Source organism: Rattus rattus, chromosome 2 (genome assembly GCF_011064425.1).
Source record: "Rattus rattus isolate New Zealand chromosome 2, Rrattus_CSIRO_v1, whole genome shotgun sequence".
NCBI lineage: Eukaryota > Metazoa > Chordata > Mammalia > Rodentia > Muridae > Rattus > Rattus rattus.
In genome coordinates, this window is record NC_046155.1 from 70,457,744 (window position 1) to 70,473,801 (window position 16,058).

General features: G+C 42.6%; 1 protein-coding gene across 1 annotated transcript; it reads right to left on the reverse strand.

Moving 5' to 3' along the window:
• Positions 1–455: 455 nt before the first annotated feature.
• Positions 456–10,919, reverse strand: Pstk (phosphoseryl-tRNA kinase). The gene is made up of 6 exons (XM_032892432.1): positions 10,655–10,919; positions 8,206–8,500; positions 7,773–7,971; positions 4,247–4,322; positions 3,662–3,755; positions 456–677 (listed from the first exon to the last, which is right to left on the reverse strand). Exons 1-6 carry the CDS (start codon positions 10,868–10,870, stop codon positions 478–480), a joined length of 1,080 nt encoding a protein of 359 aa, XP_032748323.1. The 5' UTR covers positions 10,871–10,919; the 3' UTR covers positions 456–477.
• Positions 10,920–16,058: the final 5,139 nt, after the last annotated feature.

Consider the following 16,058-nt stretch of genomic DNA (forward strand, 5'->3'; position numbering starts at 1 on the left):
CTTCTCTACCCCATGCACACCTCCTGAAACCGTGAGCCCAAATAAATCCCTCCTTCTCTCAGTAGTTTTCTGTCAGGTATTTTGGCATTCTTGTATGCTGAGAACTAATACATTCCTTCAAATTATTCAGGTGATTCTTCAAGTGATTGTTCAAATCAGTTTAGGCTGCAGTATCCTGGTATGGCACATCAACAAGGAAGGCTGCCTCGATACTCAGTTATCTATGTCAATCGACAAGTAGCTCACTGAAGTAAATTCTGGCATGAAAAAAGGACTTTTAGAATAGACATTTTGGATTGGTGTGTGTGTGTGTGTGTGTGTGTGTGTGTGTGTGTGTGTGTGTGTGTGTGTGTGTGTGTGTGTGTGTGTGTGGTCTTTGTGTGTGTGTCACAGTATTGGTCTAGAAAATACCTAGCCATACAAAATTATTTGTAAAAGTTTACCCAAATCAGACATTTTACTAGAAATTCAGAAAGTTTAATGTTGCTTTGAAAAATACTTCTGCACAATGGTATCTCTCTCCTTACAAAAAGAAGAAATAACATCTGGTAAGTCGGTGGTTTGCTGAAAGCACAGGTATTTTCTGTCTCCTTGTCTTAGATCTTCTAACACATCTGCTTTGAGCTTGTTAAGTTCTTCTGCTAGACGCTTCAGGTTAGTAGGAGGTATTTGTTCATCTAAAATAAAACACATTAACATTCCTGTAAGTCAGTCTGGACTGCCTGCTGCCATCAGGCATTTGATCCCATCAAACAGGCCAGTTTCTCCAATAAACAATCAGGAGGCATTTATAAAGTGTATAGGTAAGAAGTCACACTGTTGTCATCAGAAGAGTCATCTAAAATAATAGCCATAGGGAGTTAGGATTAGAATTTCTCTGAAGTGTTTGAGTAGAAAAAGATAAACCTGGAAGAATATGTATCTTAAAGATTTTATTTTTATATCATGTATTTGAATACTTTTCCTGTATGTGTCTGAGCACCTACTGCTTAAAGGGGCCAGAAGAAGGCATAAGATCCCCCATTACTGGAGCTAGAGATGGTTGTGAGCCACTATGTCAGTGCTGGGACTTGAACATAGGTCTTCTGCAAGAATAGCAAGTGCTCTTAACTACTGACCCGTCTCTCCATATCCCTAGAAGGATGTTTTTACATATTCTCATTATGTAGCACTGTCTGGCCTAAAATTCACTATGTAGGCCAAGCTGACCGTAAACTCACATAGATGGCATGCTTCTGCCTCTCAAGTGCCAGGATTAAAGGCCTGCCACAGGAGGTTATTTTTTGAGCCAAGGTACCTAATTTACTATCTTCTGCTTTGAAAAATAAACTGACAACTTGTTTTTTTTTTTTTTTTTGAAGCTGATAAATAATACATTTGAACAGTTGTCCCAAGCAACTTTCTATGATGACAGAAGTGTTCTACCAGGCATGGCCATATGGACAGTGTTACTGGGCATCTGAAATTAGCTTTATTGAGATATAACTCACCATAAATGTATCCATTAACAATACAATGGTTTAGCTCGCATGATGGCACATGCTTTTAACCCCAGCACTGGGAAGGCAGAGGCAGGTGGCTTTGTGAGTTCGTGCCAGTCTGGTCTACAAGAGTTCTAAGATAGCCAGAGCTACTTACACCCCGTCTCAAGAAAAAAATGTATGTTTTTAGATTATTCACATATGTGCAGTCATCACCACAGTCAATTTTAGAACGTTTTTCATAACTTAAAATCAAAACCTGGATCCCCCAACAGTCATCCTTCTCAACCCCACTTCCCTACCCCAACCCACCACCCCTGTCCTGCCCTGCCCTGATTTCCCAGTTCAGGATGTTCATATGCTCTTTCAGTTTAGATGTTTGCACGGTTCCCCATGTTCTATCCTGTGTGAGTGTTCTAGTCTTACTTATAGCTACTTCAAAAACCTTTCATTTTATCGTATTTACCCATTTATCTCTCAGGTGATGGACAGTTGGGTTGTTTCCACCTTTTGGCTATTATGAATAGTCCTGTTATAAACAGCTCTGTATCAACATTATACTTTCTTCTCGGTTCTGTCACCATGGAGCAGAGCAGCAGGGTCACACAGTAAGTCCACTTGAAGAACCACCCGACTTTCCAGAGCGCACGCATCATTTCATGTTTCCACCAGTAAAGGGTGCCACACCCTCAACAAGACTTGGACCCCTCATTCTGCTCATTCTAATGGCTGGGAAGCAATATCTCCCATGGTTTTGATTCGTATTTTGCTGTTCATTAAATTTTAAACATGTTTTCATTTGAATACTGGCCATCTCTCTATCTCCCTTGGGGGAAAATGTCTATTTGGAAATTTATCCATTAAATTGGGTTACCTGTGTTACTGAGTGGTAAAGATCTCAGTAAATGTATGTATGTTCATGAGACATTTGCAAATGTTGTATACCTTCTGTGGGCCGCCACCTCACTTTCTTGACGGCAAAGAAACTGAATGTTTCTGTTTTACTCAAGCACACATTTAGAACCCAGTATCAGTCCCTCCAGAAAAGCCTCTATTTTCCCAATAGGTGGGCGGTGAATGATTTGGGCACAAGACAGAATGACGAGAGACGTGGCTGAGAAAAAACTAGAATAATTTCTTCTTTGTTCTAATTACAGTGCCATTTCTGTTCTGACCCTCTTAGGAATTTTGGACTGTAATTCATTAATGGGTGGCGATGGGCATTTTTCTAAAATGAGAAAATGAAACATTCCATTGAATACGGGGATGTGTTTCTGAGGCTTGTTTCCACATGTGCCCGAATTTATCCAGTACATTACACACAGTTCACGGCCTATGCTCATGGATACAGAGAATCTGAGAAACACGGTATGGTTAACACTGGTTTTCAGTGTCTCCAGCTTTTATGAAGGTGACAATAAAGGTAGAGGGGCACAGCAACAGACTGGATCAGAATCACCTTCACCCCAGGTTACCCCCAAATTTAGTAGCTGTTCAGCCTTGGCAAAGTTACTTGATTCACTGTGAATCCATTTCCTATTTATAAATTACACCCGCTGTACATGACTGTAAAAAGTGAGTATGAAACATTTAGTACATCAAAGGAGTTAATGTGCTGCTGTCTTTTTAAAACAAATTTTAAACATAGCAAGGAGTTAAATGTTCAAGACCTAAAGAAAGTATTGAAAAAACTATAGTTAGTCACATATCTAATATGTAATAAGTAATATGATTCCTTACTTTTAAGTATTATTCATATTTATAATACAGTGACTGTTCTGATCCCATACTAGTCTGACCCCTGACCCTGGACTGCCCTTAACCATTAAATAACCTCTTCAGGACCCTCTCAAGAAATAAGCCTAGCACTCTGACTTCAAGGGACTGACATGTATTCATATAATTAGCCTTTTGTCTGTCTCTACACTAGAATGTTCTGCGTCCTATTCATTCCTTGGCACCTAAGAAAAGGTCTCGTGAAGGAAAGAGGCCACTGGGTAAGAACGAGTAAAAGGGACGCAGTTTTAGAGGATGGTCTAGCTATGTAGCCAAACAGCAAATGTGAAACTGAAATATGATACAAACGCTGATAGAATAAATCTTCCTGGTGTCAGGGAAATGGCAGCATCAAGAGAGAGAGCACCCCAGACGCTAAACAGCCCAGAACCAAGTCAGCGTACCTTTGGCTTCCCTCATCGTCTGAGAGATGATTCTTCGGAGGGTCTCATCAGCTTTATGAAGGATGTTAGTAGAACAGATTATTCTGTCAGTTTCCTGTGTAACATAGACAGTGTTACTAGGAACAGTTTATAAAGGAACGACCAAAGTGCAGACACATTTGAAGGGACCAAAAGAAAAGCAATGGTGGTTTTCTGTTTTATCTCACAGAAGATCCAAATGGGTCAGGTCCAGTTGTAAAGTGTGTGCTGGTGACTGCAAAAGCTGGCTTGCTAGGAATTAAAACTTCCTCCAGCCTATATGTAGTTGTTTCTGTGCTTGAATGGTATAAGCACTTCTACCTTGGTCCATCTGAAGTCCCGAACATAAGGCTTCAACGTTTCTGAACACTGACCACGGGGCTTCCGCCAGGCAGCACAGGCCCTTGGCAGCTCCCTGCCGGTGTGTCAGAAACCGAAGGCTGCTGCAGTGCTATTCCGCTAATGGACCATTTTCCCCTCTTCTCTTGCTATCATCAGCTCAAAAAGTCTCCCTGCAAGAAGGTTACTCCTTTTCATTTGGAAGCCAAGTCTAACTGGAATATTTACCTTTTGTTCCGTATTATCCTCAACACATTTTATGGGATTTTCCAAAGCAGTAAGCAACAAATCAGTCACCTCCAGGCTACAGAGAAAGTGAGATAAAGAATAAGAAACCTTTCATTTTTCAAGAACCTGCAATAATAATACTAGGTTGAACTCCAGATAGCAAAACTGCTGTCCTCCAAGGTCCCTATTGAAGGGTGATAAAGTGAGTGAGCTGGAAGCCATCTTCCATTTGTAAAATGTTAAGTGAAGCTCAAAACCAATTACAAGCCATCGTAAGAGGCTAACTTCCTAAGATGTACCAATAAGCAGTTTCTTCCCCTGCACTGCAGGCTTTTCAAACTCTATTGTAGTCCCTAAAGAAAGAGCGTGTTTACTTCTGGCTGCTTTTTATTTACCAGATAAGGATTAACAAATTCCTTCACCAGCCCAGGGTCCCTAGAGAGTTTGGGCAGAATTCGTTCATTCAGTAAATGTGCACACTCAGCATCTCATGTAGACACTGTAAAGCTGAAACTGAAACTGCCAATCTGGGGGATAACAAGGTGCCCTCCACCCCAGTCCTGAAAATGGAATGCAGTGCAACAGGAAGGCCACTGAGCAAGAACGTAAGCCTGGACACTGGTAAGTGGCTGAATGGAGACAATAGAGAGATGGCTCTGAGACTGGGTAGCCAGATTCTGCCATCCATCCACCTTAGATGGCTGAGCCAGGTAAGGGGAACGACATCAGACACCAGGCCTGGAAGCAAGACCCTGGTGCTCACACAGCATGGGAGGCTCATTTGGGATGGATGACGGCAGGGTGGTTATTAGAATATGCAAATCAGGAGCAGACTCTGGGCTTTACTTAGAGTAGACGGATCAGAGCAGAAGTTACAAGTTAATGACTCTACAATGTAACACCTCCACCTTGATCTTTCTTATGTGGAGACGGCCAGGCTCTAGAATATGATGGCACCAGGTCCCTTGGTTCTGCCATTTACATCCTAGGCATGTTACTTGATTTACCTACGCCTCAGCTATCCCAGCATACAATGGAAGTTTCATGCAATTTTTACCCTTAGAGAGTGGTAAGGACCGAATGGCATTGTGTCCAGAAACACGGCCAATATGTCATGTGCTAAAAGTTATAGTTGCAGATTTACCTCTCGGTTTGCATTACAGGACTCCAGTCTTGGCACTACCTCAATTTGGTTGCCCTGTGACTATCTGCATATGTCCAAGTCACTTGACTACGTTTGTAAGACCTGGGACTGTAGATTACAGTAAGGGCTGTCAGTGATGACAGAAACCCACAGTCTGCTACCCCACATCTCACTGGTGTCTTCAGATCAACTGACACCATTTTAAAAGTACCTCAATTGGCCACTTACTGCCTAATGGGGGAGAGGGATTTATATGAGCTCCAGAAAGAACAGCCATCCATTGGTGATGTACCCGTTCAGTTTCAAGATTTTATGACAAAACTAGACACCTTATTTGGGCCTGATGGCACTCATCTATCTACAATCAATCATAGTATTTGGGAAACTGAAAAAGAAACATAGATTTGGAGGCCCTGGGTGGGCTACATACTAAGACTCTCTTTTGGAAAACTGGAAACCTCACCAGTGACTTATTTTATGAATTGTATAGACAATAGCAACTTAAGTGCTAATTCCATTTTATTGTGGGTATGTGAAATCTATAAACTATATAGAATCTGTACTGAGAAATCTGTCTAGAGACTTCCAAAGAATGAATTTTTTAAAATAAGCTTAAAACCAGCATGACACAATATCTCTAAAGTAACAATAGTTGCCGGCAACCATTTCTTGGCAGTAACCAACAGCTGTCTATTTGGACTTAAGGCCCACTTAACTGAAAGAAAACAGGCCAGGTACTGGAAAACTTTCTGACTATCTGGGGTTAGTGAGGCCATGGGCCATAGAAGAGAGCCCACTACTACCACGACAGTAAATCAGCACTACTTCCCAACAGCATTCTAAATACTTATACCCATAGGGAAGAGCAGCGCTCACCTCTCCTCAAAGCCATTTCTCTTTGCAGCCAATTGAGACCATTGCACGTGGCCAAAATGCAGAAAACAAGTGACCATGGGATGCCCAGCCTAGTGGTTACATCTGTAACACAATTCCTGTACTCGAGGTTCAGAGAACATTGCAGAAGACAGAATCGTAGGAGCCAGTAAGCCAGAAAATGTGCTGTGAGATCCTGTCTCCTAGCAATGACATAGAAGCCGTAGTCACGATTACTAACAATCTGGCTGTCTAAATAAGACGTGAACTGTGACAGCACCAACAGACAGGCTGACTAGAAGGGGAATTCTCAGGGGACCCCTCCCTAGACAAAGAACTATAGGCAACTAATGACTACTGAGAAGGAGAGAATTAGTCTTCCCTTGGGAGGCCCCTGATTGCTTATCCAATTCTAAGTTGTGAGCCCTGAAATCACATATACACAAGCAATGTTCAACAGACTCAGTAAGTCATATACTATATGTACATAAATGCATTATATGTAAGTATGTATAAGACGATAATAAAGAAGCCATGGATTTGGAAAGGAATGTGTGTGGGGGGGAATAAGAGGAGGTAAAGAGAAGTGAGGAAATGATATGATTATATAAAAGACAAATCAAGCTTAAAAATTAAACTAAAGAAATGTGCACAATGTATCTAAGATCTACAATGTTTAACAGCACGGTCTGTAGCCATATGAGGCCATATTAAATTAACTATCAGCTCACCTATCTCTTGCATTAGATACATTTAAGTGTTCACCAACACTCAGGACTAGCTGCTCCCATACTGGACAGGACAGAGAACATTTTCATCATTCATGAAATTTCTAACAAAAATGTACTGCTCCAAAATTCTACAGATCTATCCCCAATGGAAAGTTTCACACACACACACACACACACACACACACACACACACACACACGGGCAGGATGACTATAGAGAGCTCTAGAACAAATCAGAACCCAATATTAGTTCAATTACAATTTAAGACTTTGGAAGAGTGTTGGGTTTCATGCTGTGGCTTTGCACAAGTTACACAGGTGCTTGACCACTGAGCTCATAGATCTGTATAAAAACACGCCACATCTCATTTAGTAGCATCTTTAACAAGAATACCAAAAGTCAGGGTCTCTCAGTAGACAACTGTCATGGGCAGGCACCACATCCACCCAGTGCTGGAATTGTAGATGTGAGTAGCTATGACCAACTTCACATATCTGAGCTTCAGGTCCAGTGCAGCAAGCCCTTTACCCACTGAGTTATCTCCCCAGCCTGAGACGTTATAGTTTGAACAGTTAAAAGAAGACATTTATAAAGAAACTTGGATTCAAATCTTAGCCGCTAAAAGTTTGGTGACCCTGGACAAACAACTTCCTTGGTTTAGTTTGCTCCACCACACGATTCCCCAAGCCTGTGGGAGAGCAGTGAACCCCAAACAGTTAAGCATATGTTTCCCAGAGTACCTAACAGGAGAGCATCGAAAGGGCTTGGAGCAGAATACCTGGCTTCCGAAGAACAGGCTGAACTCTGAATTACGAGGCTGTTGTGTTCCCAGGCATTTTTCTCAGGGTTGGGTTTTTCTATCTTTCTCTCCATGAGCTGAATGGTCTCATCTGGCAGTGGCTGGGGTCTCTCACGATTCTTCTTCAAACATGTTTCCATGGGACAATCTAAAAAGATCTGGCAAAAGCCTAGTGAATCTGAAAACAGTTTTAAAGTTACCAAATTACCAGTCTGTCTCTCCAGAAATGTGAAATAAATACACACTAGTCCCAGATGATTCAGGAGAAACTCCCACTTGCAATACTGAATACCCACTTTAAAAACTAAATCCATATAAGCCTAATCCAATTTAAAATCTCACTAAAGGCAGCTGTGATTTTTGGTATGCGTGAATCGATGCTTCCACATGTAAGAAAAAATGTTCTAATTACATTTCCGAGCCAGTTGGTAGACTTCATATCTCATACTTTGGTAATAAAAGTTGTCATCTAACACCAAAAACAAAGGTCTAGAAACAGCAGGTTTTGCCAAGAGATGGCAAGGCTGGGCCTCTAGCGCTTCAGAAAAGATCATCAAATCCTGCCTTTTTAAGCAGGTTATAAAATCTTCCCACACGGCCTCAGTCCTGTTGGATGGGGCAGACATCTGAGCCCCAGTGATGACCGCTACCAAGAAGCATTCCAGGTGCTTTAACAGTTCTTGTCGGAACATTTTCCACTGGGATGGCTACAAAAAACAAAAAAGAATTGCAATTTATATTAGGCTTTTTTTTTTTTTTTTCAGACAGGGTTTCTCTGTGTAAAAGCCCTAGCTGTTCTGAACTCACTTTGTAGACCAGGCTGGCCTTGAACTCACAGAGATCCACCTGCCCCTGCCTTACAAGTGTTAGGATGCGACACCCAGCCAGAATTTTAGCCAGTAGGCTGATCGTCTTGTTTTACTGCCATCCTCTTCCTATTTAAAATTTCAGGTCACAAAACTGAAGCATGTGCAGTTCTCATCCCACACCTTGTCTCTCATACCTTCCTGTCTTTATAGTTCCTGCACCCTTTCTCTCTGGAATATTCCCCAAGCCCCCAGAGCTGTGTGAAGCTGGGTCAGAAGCAATCCACTCTGATCTGTCCATTGCCCACACTCTAGCAGGGCTGTATCCGGCAGGTACTTCTGTGCACCTTCATGTTCTCCCTGCCAGACCACGTGCCTCCAGCAGAGAGGCTGACTGACACCTTACAGGTGTTCTAGAAATGTATTTTAAATGAATAAATGAACAATGGATGCATGAATGAATGCGTGAATAGATGAGAATGAAAACCCTTTACTATATAGGAGACCAAAGGAACCACAATCACTATCCTGCTGGATTACAGCCTAAGCTAAGACAATGTTGGTTTGTCCTTGAAATGAAAAGGGATACCAGTAATAAGGAAAGTCCACTTTAAGGTCCTTTGGTCAAGATTACAAGACCTCAGACCAACAACTGGATTGTGAGATTGGGGACGATGGCAGAGACAGGAGGAAGGAACTAAGATGATGGACAGGAGAGTGGTTCTGCGGTCGAGGCTGGAGGAGATACAGAACAGGCGAGGAGCCCTGCTCCTGCCCTGTCTCCAAAAAACTACACCAGGTGAACCCAGAGAAGGAAATGTGTGCCACCTCCTAAAGGGCGGAGATTTTCTAATCACACTGACCAAATAAGACCTGAGGGGGTAGAGTGGGGAAATAAATACACCGTACAGTAATAAAAGGGCGTGGGAAAACAGTCCGCATCAATCACCTTCATCTTTCTCCAAAGTGATGAGAATACTACCATACGGGTAACCCCCAATTACAATACTGCTTTATTTGTTCTCATAACCAAAACTGAAGCGGTATATTCTGGTGAAGAAAAATACAAGTCTCCCACATGCCAAGCACATTGAGTCTTTGTTTATAGTTATCTTTGTGTATCTGCACTTCTTCTATACTTAGAAAATGTAGTCATCCGATTTACCTTTTAACTCATGTAACTTTTCTACACCCAAGCACTAACCATCAAATGTAACGATTTAAGGTTTCAGAAGACATTAGCTTTAGAATAAGTATGCAACTGGAGGCTGGACTCTATTGCCATGTGGCCGGCTTCCATGTACTTCTGTAATGGGTGCACCTCACCGGGTGTTAATGAAGGGATTAAGAAATATAGACTTGGCACATACAATTCAAAGTTATTACTCCATCTGGCTGTCAAACAAGAAAGAATCACGTTTTCCAATACTAGTGGCAGACCAGGCCTTCATTTGGTAAAACTTTCCTGGAGGGACCTAGCAATTTTGCTATTTATCACTTGTACTTTTTATTCTCATGGGGAGTTCCAAAATGGTAGAGCACCAGTCCTACAAAATCCGGTTTTAACCTTTTTTTTATTTTTTTAAGATCCCTCCCTTTGTCTAGGACCTAGACTCTATGGAGAAGGGATTATTACCAGGAGGTATCTGCCTAGGATGTTCACCATGTACACCTTAAAATTTTACTCTGCCATTGGGCTCTTGTAGGGGGAGAGGTCAGGGTGAGCATTGAGCCCTGGAGATTGAGACTAACTCAGGCAACATAGCTAGGCCTTATCTTAAAGCTCCACTGCATAAAGTATGTAATATGTGAACGTAACAAACTTGGCATAAACACCTCTACAAAGCAATGGCCCTGACCTCAGCACCATATTATTCCGAAACACAGGTCTACAGAGAGAAGCTAACCAATTCTCCCGGCTTCCGGCTTCTGTGAGGCTCCCCCTCCCACACAGGCACTGCTTGGCCAGGATCCAGAATGGCTCGCTATCAACCACCCACAACCCCACTGCCTGTGCAGAGCCTGCAAACACGTCCGCCCCCACCCGATGCTGACCCGAGGCTGTGTACCCGCGCCGTCCGGGAGCGCAAGAGGCAGCACATCGTCATAGGAGACGACGGCTACGGCCCAACCCCGCTCCCGCTGCAGCCGCAGAGCCAGAGCACGAGCAAAAGTCGACTTTCCGGCCGCCGGCAAGCCGCAGAGGACGCACAGTCCCAGCTTAGGCCGCCCGTCGCTGTGAGTAGCCCCATAACCTGCTGCGGTTCTCATGCCCTTGATGCGGTCTCCAGGAACCTTTGCGCCCGGTGCGCAGGCGCAGTACCCCAGCACCGTGCCGCGCCCTCTGGCGACACTGCAGAGGACAAACGAGGATGTGAGTCCAGGGAAAATGCCTTGGTCCAGGCTGCTACTCAGGTGGCCTTTTGGACCTTGTGAATGACTAGTGTCAGCTGTCCCGGACCCTAGTACCCTAGGCCAGGTGTCCTTGGCGCTTCTCTTTGTACTTTCTGAACACTCTTTAAGGGCTCCAGAGTTTGATTTACTCCAGATATAATCATCTTCCCTACCCCACCTTAGAAATTACTTAAGAAAGGCTTTGAAAAGTAAAATGCGGGAAATCAAACAGCAGGAGGCGAAACGAGGGCAGCATATTTCTCTCTATTTCTGGGCTTGAAGGATGCAGGGGTTGAATATTCCTTACTGAGTCTCGGTGCCGCCAGGCGGCAGCTAGTGGGAAGAAATAAGGACAGAAAATGCACATCCTTATCCCCAATGCATGCCGGCAGAAAAGTCGGACTATAAATAGATTAAAAAAAAAAAAAAGTATCCGCGAGCTGGGAGTTGGGGTATAGTCCCAGCACTAGGAAGGAGCTGCACACACCAGGTTCACAGGAGGAGCAAGAGTTTAAGGCAAGCCTGTCTCAAACTCCTTACCCTTCCTAAAAAACAAATAAGCAAACGAACAAATAGACCTCGGAGAATTACCAAACAAACATTTGTGGATGCGTGTGCTATACGAAAAATAAGCTTGGATTCTTTGACTACCTTTAATGGTACTTTTTATTCGTAAGAGAGGTGTTCAAACTGGTCAACACTCAAGAGCAGAGTCAATGTGTGCTGAAGTGAACTACAACTGATATAAGCAGGGTGGTGCACGCCTCTGGAGGTACAGTTGGGAGAGTCATGGTAAGTTCAAGGCCAGCTTGGTCTACAAAGAGAATACCAGACCAATCAGAGCTACAGTGTAAGTGAGACCTTTTCTCAAAAGCCGAAGCCAAAACAAGAAAAGTAAACAAGCAAAACCCAAATGGTAACTGGAAGCTAGGTCTGGTTTAATGTATGAGTATAAAGTGCACACACGTTCTCTGTCTTTTGGTTGAGGAGGAAAAGCACTTTCTTTCACATTTTTGCCATTTGGCCCAAGGTCATATCCTAAACCATTTGCTTTTATCCTTCATCCTTCCCTTTTTTTTTTTTTTTTTTTTCGGAGCTGGGGACCGAACCCAGGGCCTTGCACTTGCTAGGCAAGCGCTCTACCACTGAACTAAATCCCCAACCCCTCCTTCATCCTTCTCTATACCCACACAAATTTCCTTGTTTTCTCAGGCAACAAAATCATGGCTATTTGGGGGAGGAGATTTTATATATATATATGCAACTAATTCTTTAAAAATCCTGATACAATGCAATATGAATTTACTTATCCCTGCCATTTTCTTCCTCTAACACCCTCACCCAGCACTATGTCCGAAGGTGTGAATGGCAGAGATGCTTGTGCCTGTAACCCAACATTTTAGGATGGAGACGGGCGAACTCTGAGAGTTGGTGCTGTGTGAAACCCCATCTCAAGGCAATAGACAGGGAAGGTCTTCCTTTGCACTCTGTATGCACTTGTGCAGCTGGACACGCCTGTCAAGTGCTTGAACCATAAACATGCACTGTGTTTCCCCACACAGCTTTCAGTTCACAGTGAGGTTCCCTTTCCGGTTGCATACCCTGTAGATTTATTCTGAAGTGATAGCAAAACCCAAGGCTTTACATGTGCTCAGTAATTCCATCAACTAGCAGTAATGTCTAGAAATTACTCAGGATCAGTCTACTTGCAACTATTACAGATTTAAACATTTATTGATCCCAGATCTATTTCATTACTTCAAAAAAAAAAAAACCCATGTAGTTTGCTCTCCTCTTTTCCATTAAAGTAATTAAAAAAAAAAAAAAAGCACTGTCTACCCAGTTAACCTGTTTCCCTTGGTTTTTGTCTCTTCTTTACCCTCAATTTGCCAGCTCTATCCATTTTCTCTTCAAGATATATTTCCATTGTCAGCCACCATATTAGTTATGTTTCTCATTACCCACCAAAAGCAATTTAAGCATTTCTTTTGCCTTGGTGTTCAAGGGTACAGTGAAATATAGCAGGAAAGTCATGTCAGCGGAAATACCATGCAGATTGCCACATTGTATCCACCGGAAGCAGAGAAAGAAGAATGCTGGTGTTCCAATTGCTCCCTGCTTTCAATTCAGTCCGGGACCCCAATCCACAGGTTTCTCACATTTGGAGTCTTCTCACCTTAGTCATCCCAATTTAGAAAGTTCCTCACATAAACAAGCAAAAAGAAACTTACAGACATGCGCAGACACACATCACATCAGTGGTACTGGATCATTCTAGGTTGGCAATATTAACAGTCACAGCCATCTTTCATTCCTGGGCTCTAATGGTTCCTAATACTGTAAATGAAACTACTGCCCCAGATATCCTCTAAAGTTTGAAATGTGTCTCGGTCTGGACACATCTGGGTGTCCAGGATAACAGCACATGCACTAGCATCACCATGGCTATTCTTCCAGAGCAGGGAGCATCCTCTCCACCCCACACTCATCCCACTCTTGGAGCTACACTCCTGAAATTCTTCAAGTTTACAAAGCCAAGAAGCATTATGCTATCTGGAAGCTTTAGGAACATAACTTTATATTAGCTTGCAAGTGTCAGCCACCCATTGTGCTGTATAGCTTTATGTAAACCAGCCATTTGAGAGGAGCAAACTTCAGTGAAGAAAATGCCGCCATAAAATCTGGCCATAGGCAGCTGTATGGGGCATCTTCCTGATTAGTGATGGATGAAGGCCTTGGTTCTTTAAGAAGCAGCACTCCCCCAAGGTCTCTGCATTAGCTCCTGTCTCCAGGTTCTTGCCCTGTTTGAGTTCCTGTCCCAACTTCCTTCAAGAAATTTTGAAGGGTAAGCTGTTGTGGTATTTGAAATGTATTCTGATTTTATTTGCATAAAACTGTTAGACAACTAGAGAAAAGGCCATATTTACCGCACCACTTCATAATCTCCAACCTAATTGTAATCCCTAACAAATCTGCATAGAAACAGAAAGGGTGGAGATGTAGTGATTTGTAAAGCCTCGGTGTGTGGTTTTAAGTAAAATGTATGTTAAAGCCTTTGTGCCTGGCTTTGAGTGAAATGTTTCAGCCAAGCCTTTGCTATGTTTGGGTTAAACAGTAGAGGCTGAGAGAATGTTTGAACCTTGAAGAAATGGTGTCTCTCAAAGAGTCTGCACGTGGTGCCCTGTGGGAGCTTGCAGCTGCACAGACCTTGCTCTTAAGACACTCTTGGCAAACTTGGGAGATCTCACTTTTGATTATCAAAAAGGACTGAGATGTGTGTGGGTCGTCAGCTCTCACCTAAATTGAGGACAACTTAGATAGTTGGAACCTTTCCTCGCTCCAGGTGACCTTGTGTGTTTAAATAAAATGACCCTAGTTAGCTAGCCGCCCATTGGTCTTTTCCGAGAAGGCTGAACCCCGCTGTTCCTTTGGAAAAGAACGGTTTAGTAGCATGATGAGTTTCTCTCTCTACTGAAACACCTATTATCACCTCCAATCAATAGTAAGCCAAATAAATCATTTTCCTTCCCAAAGTTGCTTTGGTAATGGTGTTTCATCACAGCAGCAATAATCCTAACTAGGACTCCCATAGAATAATATGTAACTGCTGGCTTTCCCATCCGTGCCCCAGCTCCTGAATAATAACTCAGAGGCTTATTAATATACAATGTGTATGACCTTAAAGTAGGGCTTGTAACTTATGTAACCTGTTCAAACTATCCTATGTCTGCCACATGGCTGGTTACCTCTCCTCAGCTTCATACATCCAACGTCCTCCGAGTCTGGATGGCTAATCTGCCCACCTCTGACTCATTCCAGGTTCCAACCTCTCTATGGGAACTCGCACCTTCTATTTCCTGCCTTTTGCTAACAGGACATCAGCTTTTATTGACAGGTGATGTGTCTATATGTTACACAAGGGATTATCCCTCCAATGGCACACTGATACAATTCACTCAATTTGACTACTGTTTCATCGAGCACACTTTATCCATTGTATTGGGGGGGTTATCATGAAAGATACTGCAGTAAGCACATGCTCCCACTTGTGTGTATGCAGCAGCCACTATCAAAAGCATCTTAATGTGTGTGTGTGTGTGTGTGTGTGTGTGTGCGTTTATCTATATAACTATATATATATGTAATGTTAATCTTCTAAAGAAAAATTTTTCAAAACAATTATATGACCCTTAACTACTGTTACTATTTCAGAGAAATGCAAGACATGTTGTCTTGATACTTTATCTGTATAGTACCATCAAATACTATCCTCCAGTGCAGGGCTTTCTTTGCATTTCTCTAAGCACTACTGACACGTACTGTATTTTTCAGGGTTTTTCTTGGCTACATAGACTCTTTTTTGTGAAATGCCTGCTGCATTTTGTCTGGTTTCTTTCGCTTTGTGCTTTTTCTTATTGTACTTACCTTTCTCACAGCAGTCCCCTGAAGCTGGAGTTACAGGCTGTTGTGAGCTGCCCACCTCTACCCCTTTGCACCTTTTCCAGAGTAGGGAGTGCTCTTAACAGCTGAGCCATTTCCGGAGCCTTTATTGTCTTGAGGGGTCCCATTTTTCTACTTATTTAAATGGCAAGCTCCTTGTATTTTTAACATTGTGGGTGGTATACTTAGAGATTTCCTTTTGTCCCTCCAAAGACTGAAATAGTGATTTTTTTCCAAAGTGAACATTTAACATGATAGATTAATATAATATGTATTGCCTGAAGAAAGTTCCAGCTTGGGTTGTTGAGTTTGTCTCTCCTATACATGGTGAAGATGCTGAATTCAGATATCTGAATTGCTTCCCCATTTTTGCTGGTTTTTATAGAGGGATTGACAAAACATCATTTGATTTCCCATTCTCTCCACCCCATTTACACCCCATTATACCAATCCCTGTAGGTAACCAACTGAACTTGTGAGCATCGAGGGAAGGAAGGAGGGGAGGTACAGTTACCTGGTCCTAGCCCAGAGGGAAATCAATTTCCTAAAACCTCCTTGCTGGGAAGTATATTCCTGGGTAATATGTAGATGTATTTATCCACTAAGAAGTCACTACTTAAATTAA

Coding starts and splice junctions, on each gene's coding strand:
- Pstk (XM_032892432.1), bottom strand. CDS start 10,870: ATGAGAACCGCAGCAGGTTATGGGGCTACTCACAGCGACGGGCGGCCT. Junction 8,501..10,654: donor GCGCGGGTACACAGCCTCGG/GTCAGCATCGGG, acceptor TGTTTTTTGTAG/CCATCCCAGTGGAAAATGTT. Junction 4,323..7,772: donor GCCTGTTCTTCGGAAGCCAG/GTATTCTGCTCC, acceptor CTTTCTCTGTAG/CCTGGAGGTGACTGATTTGT.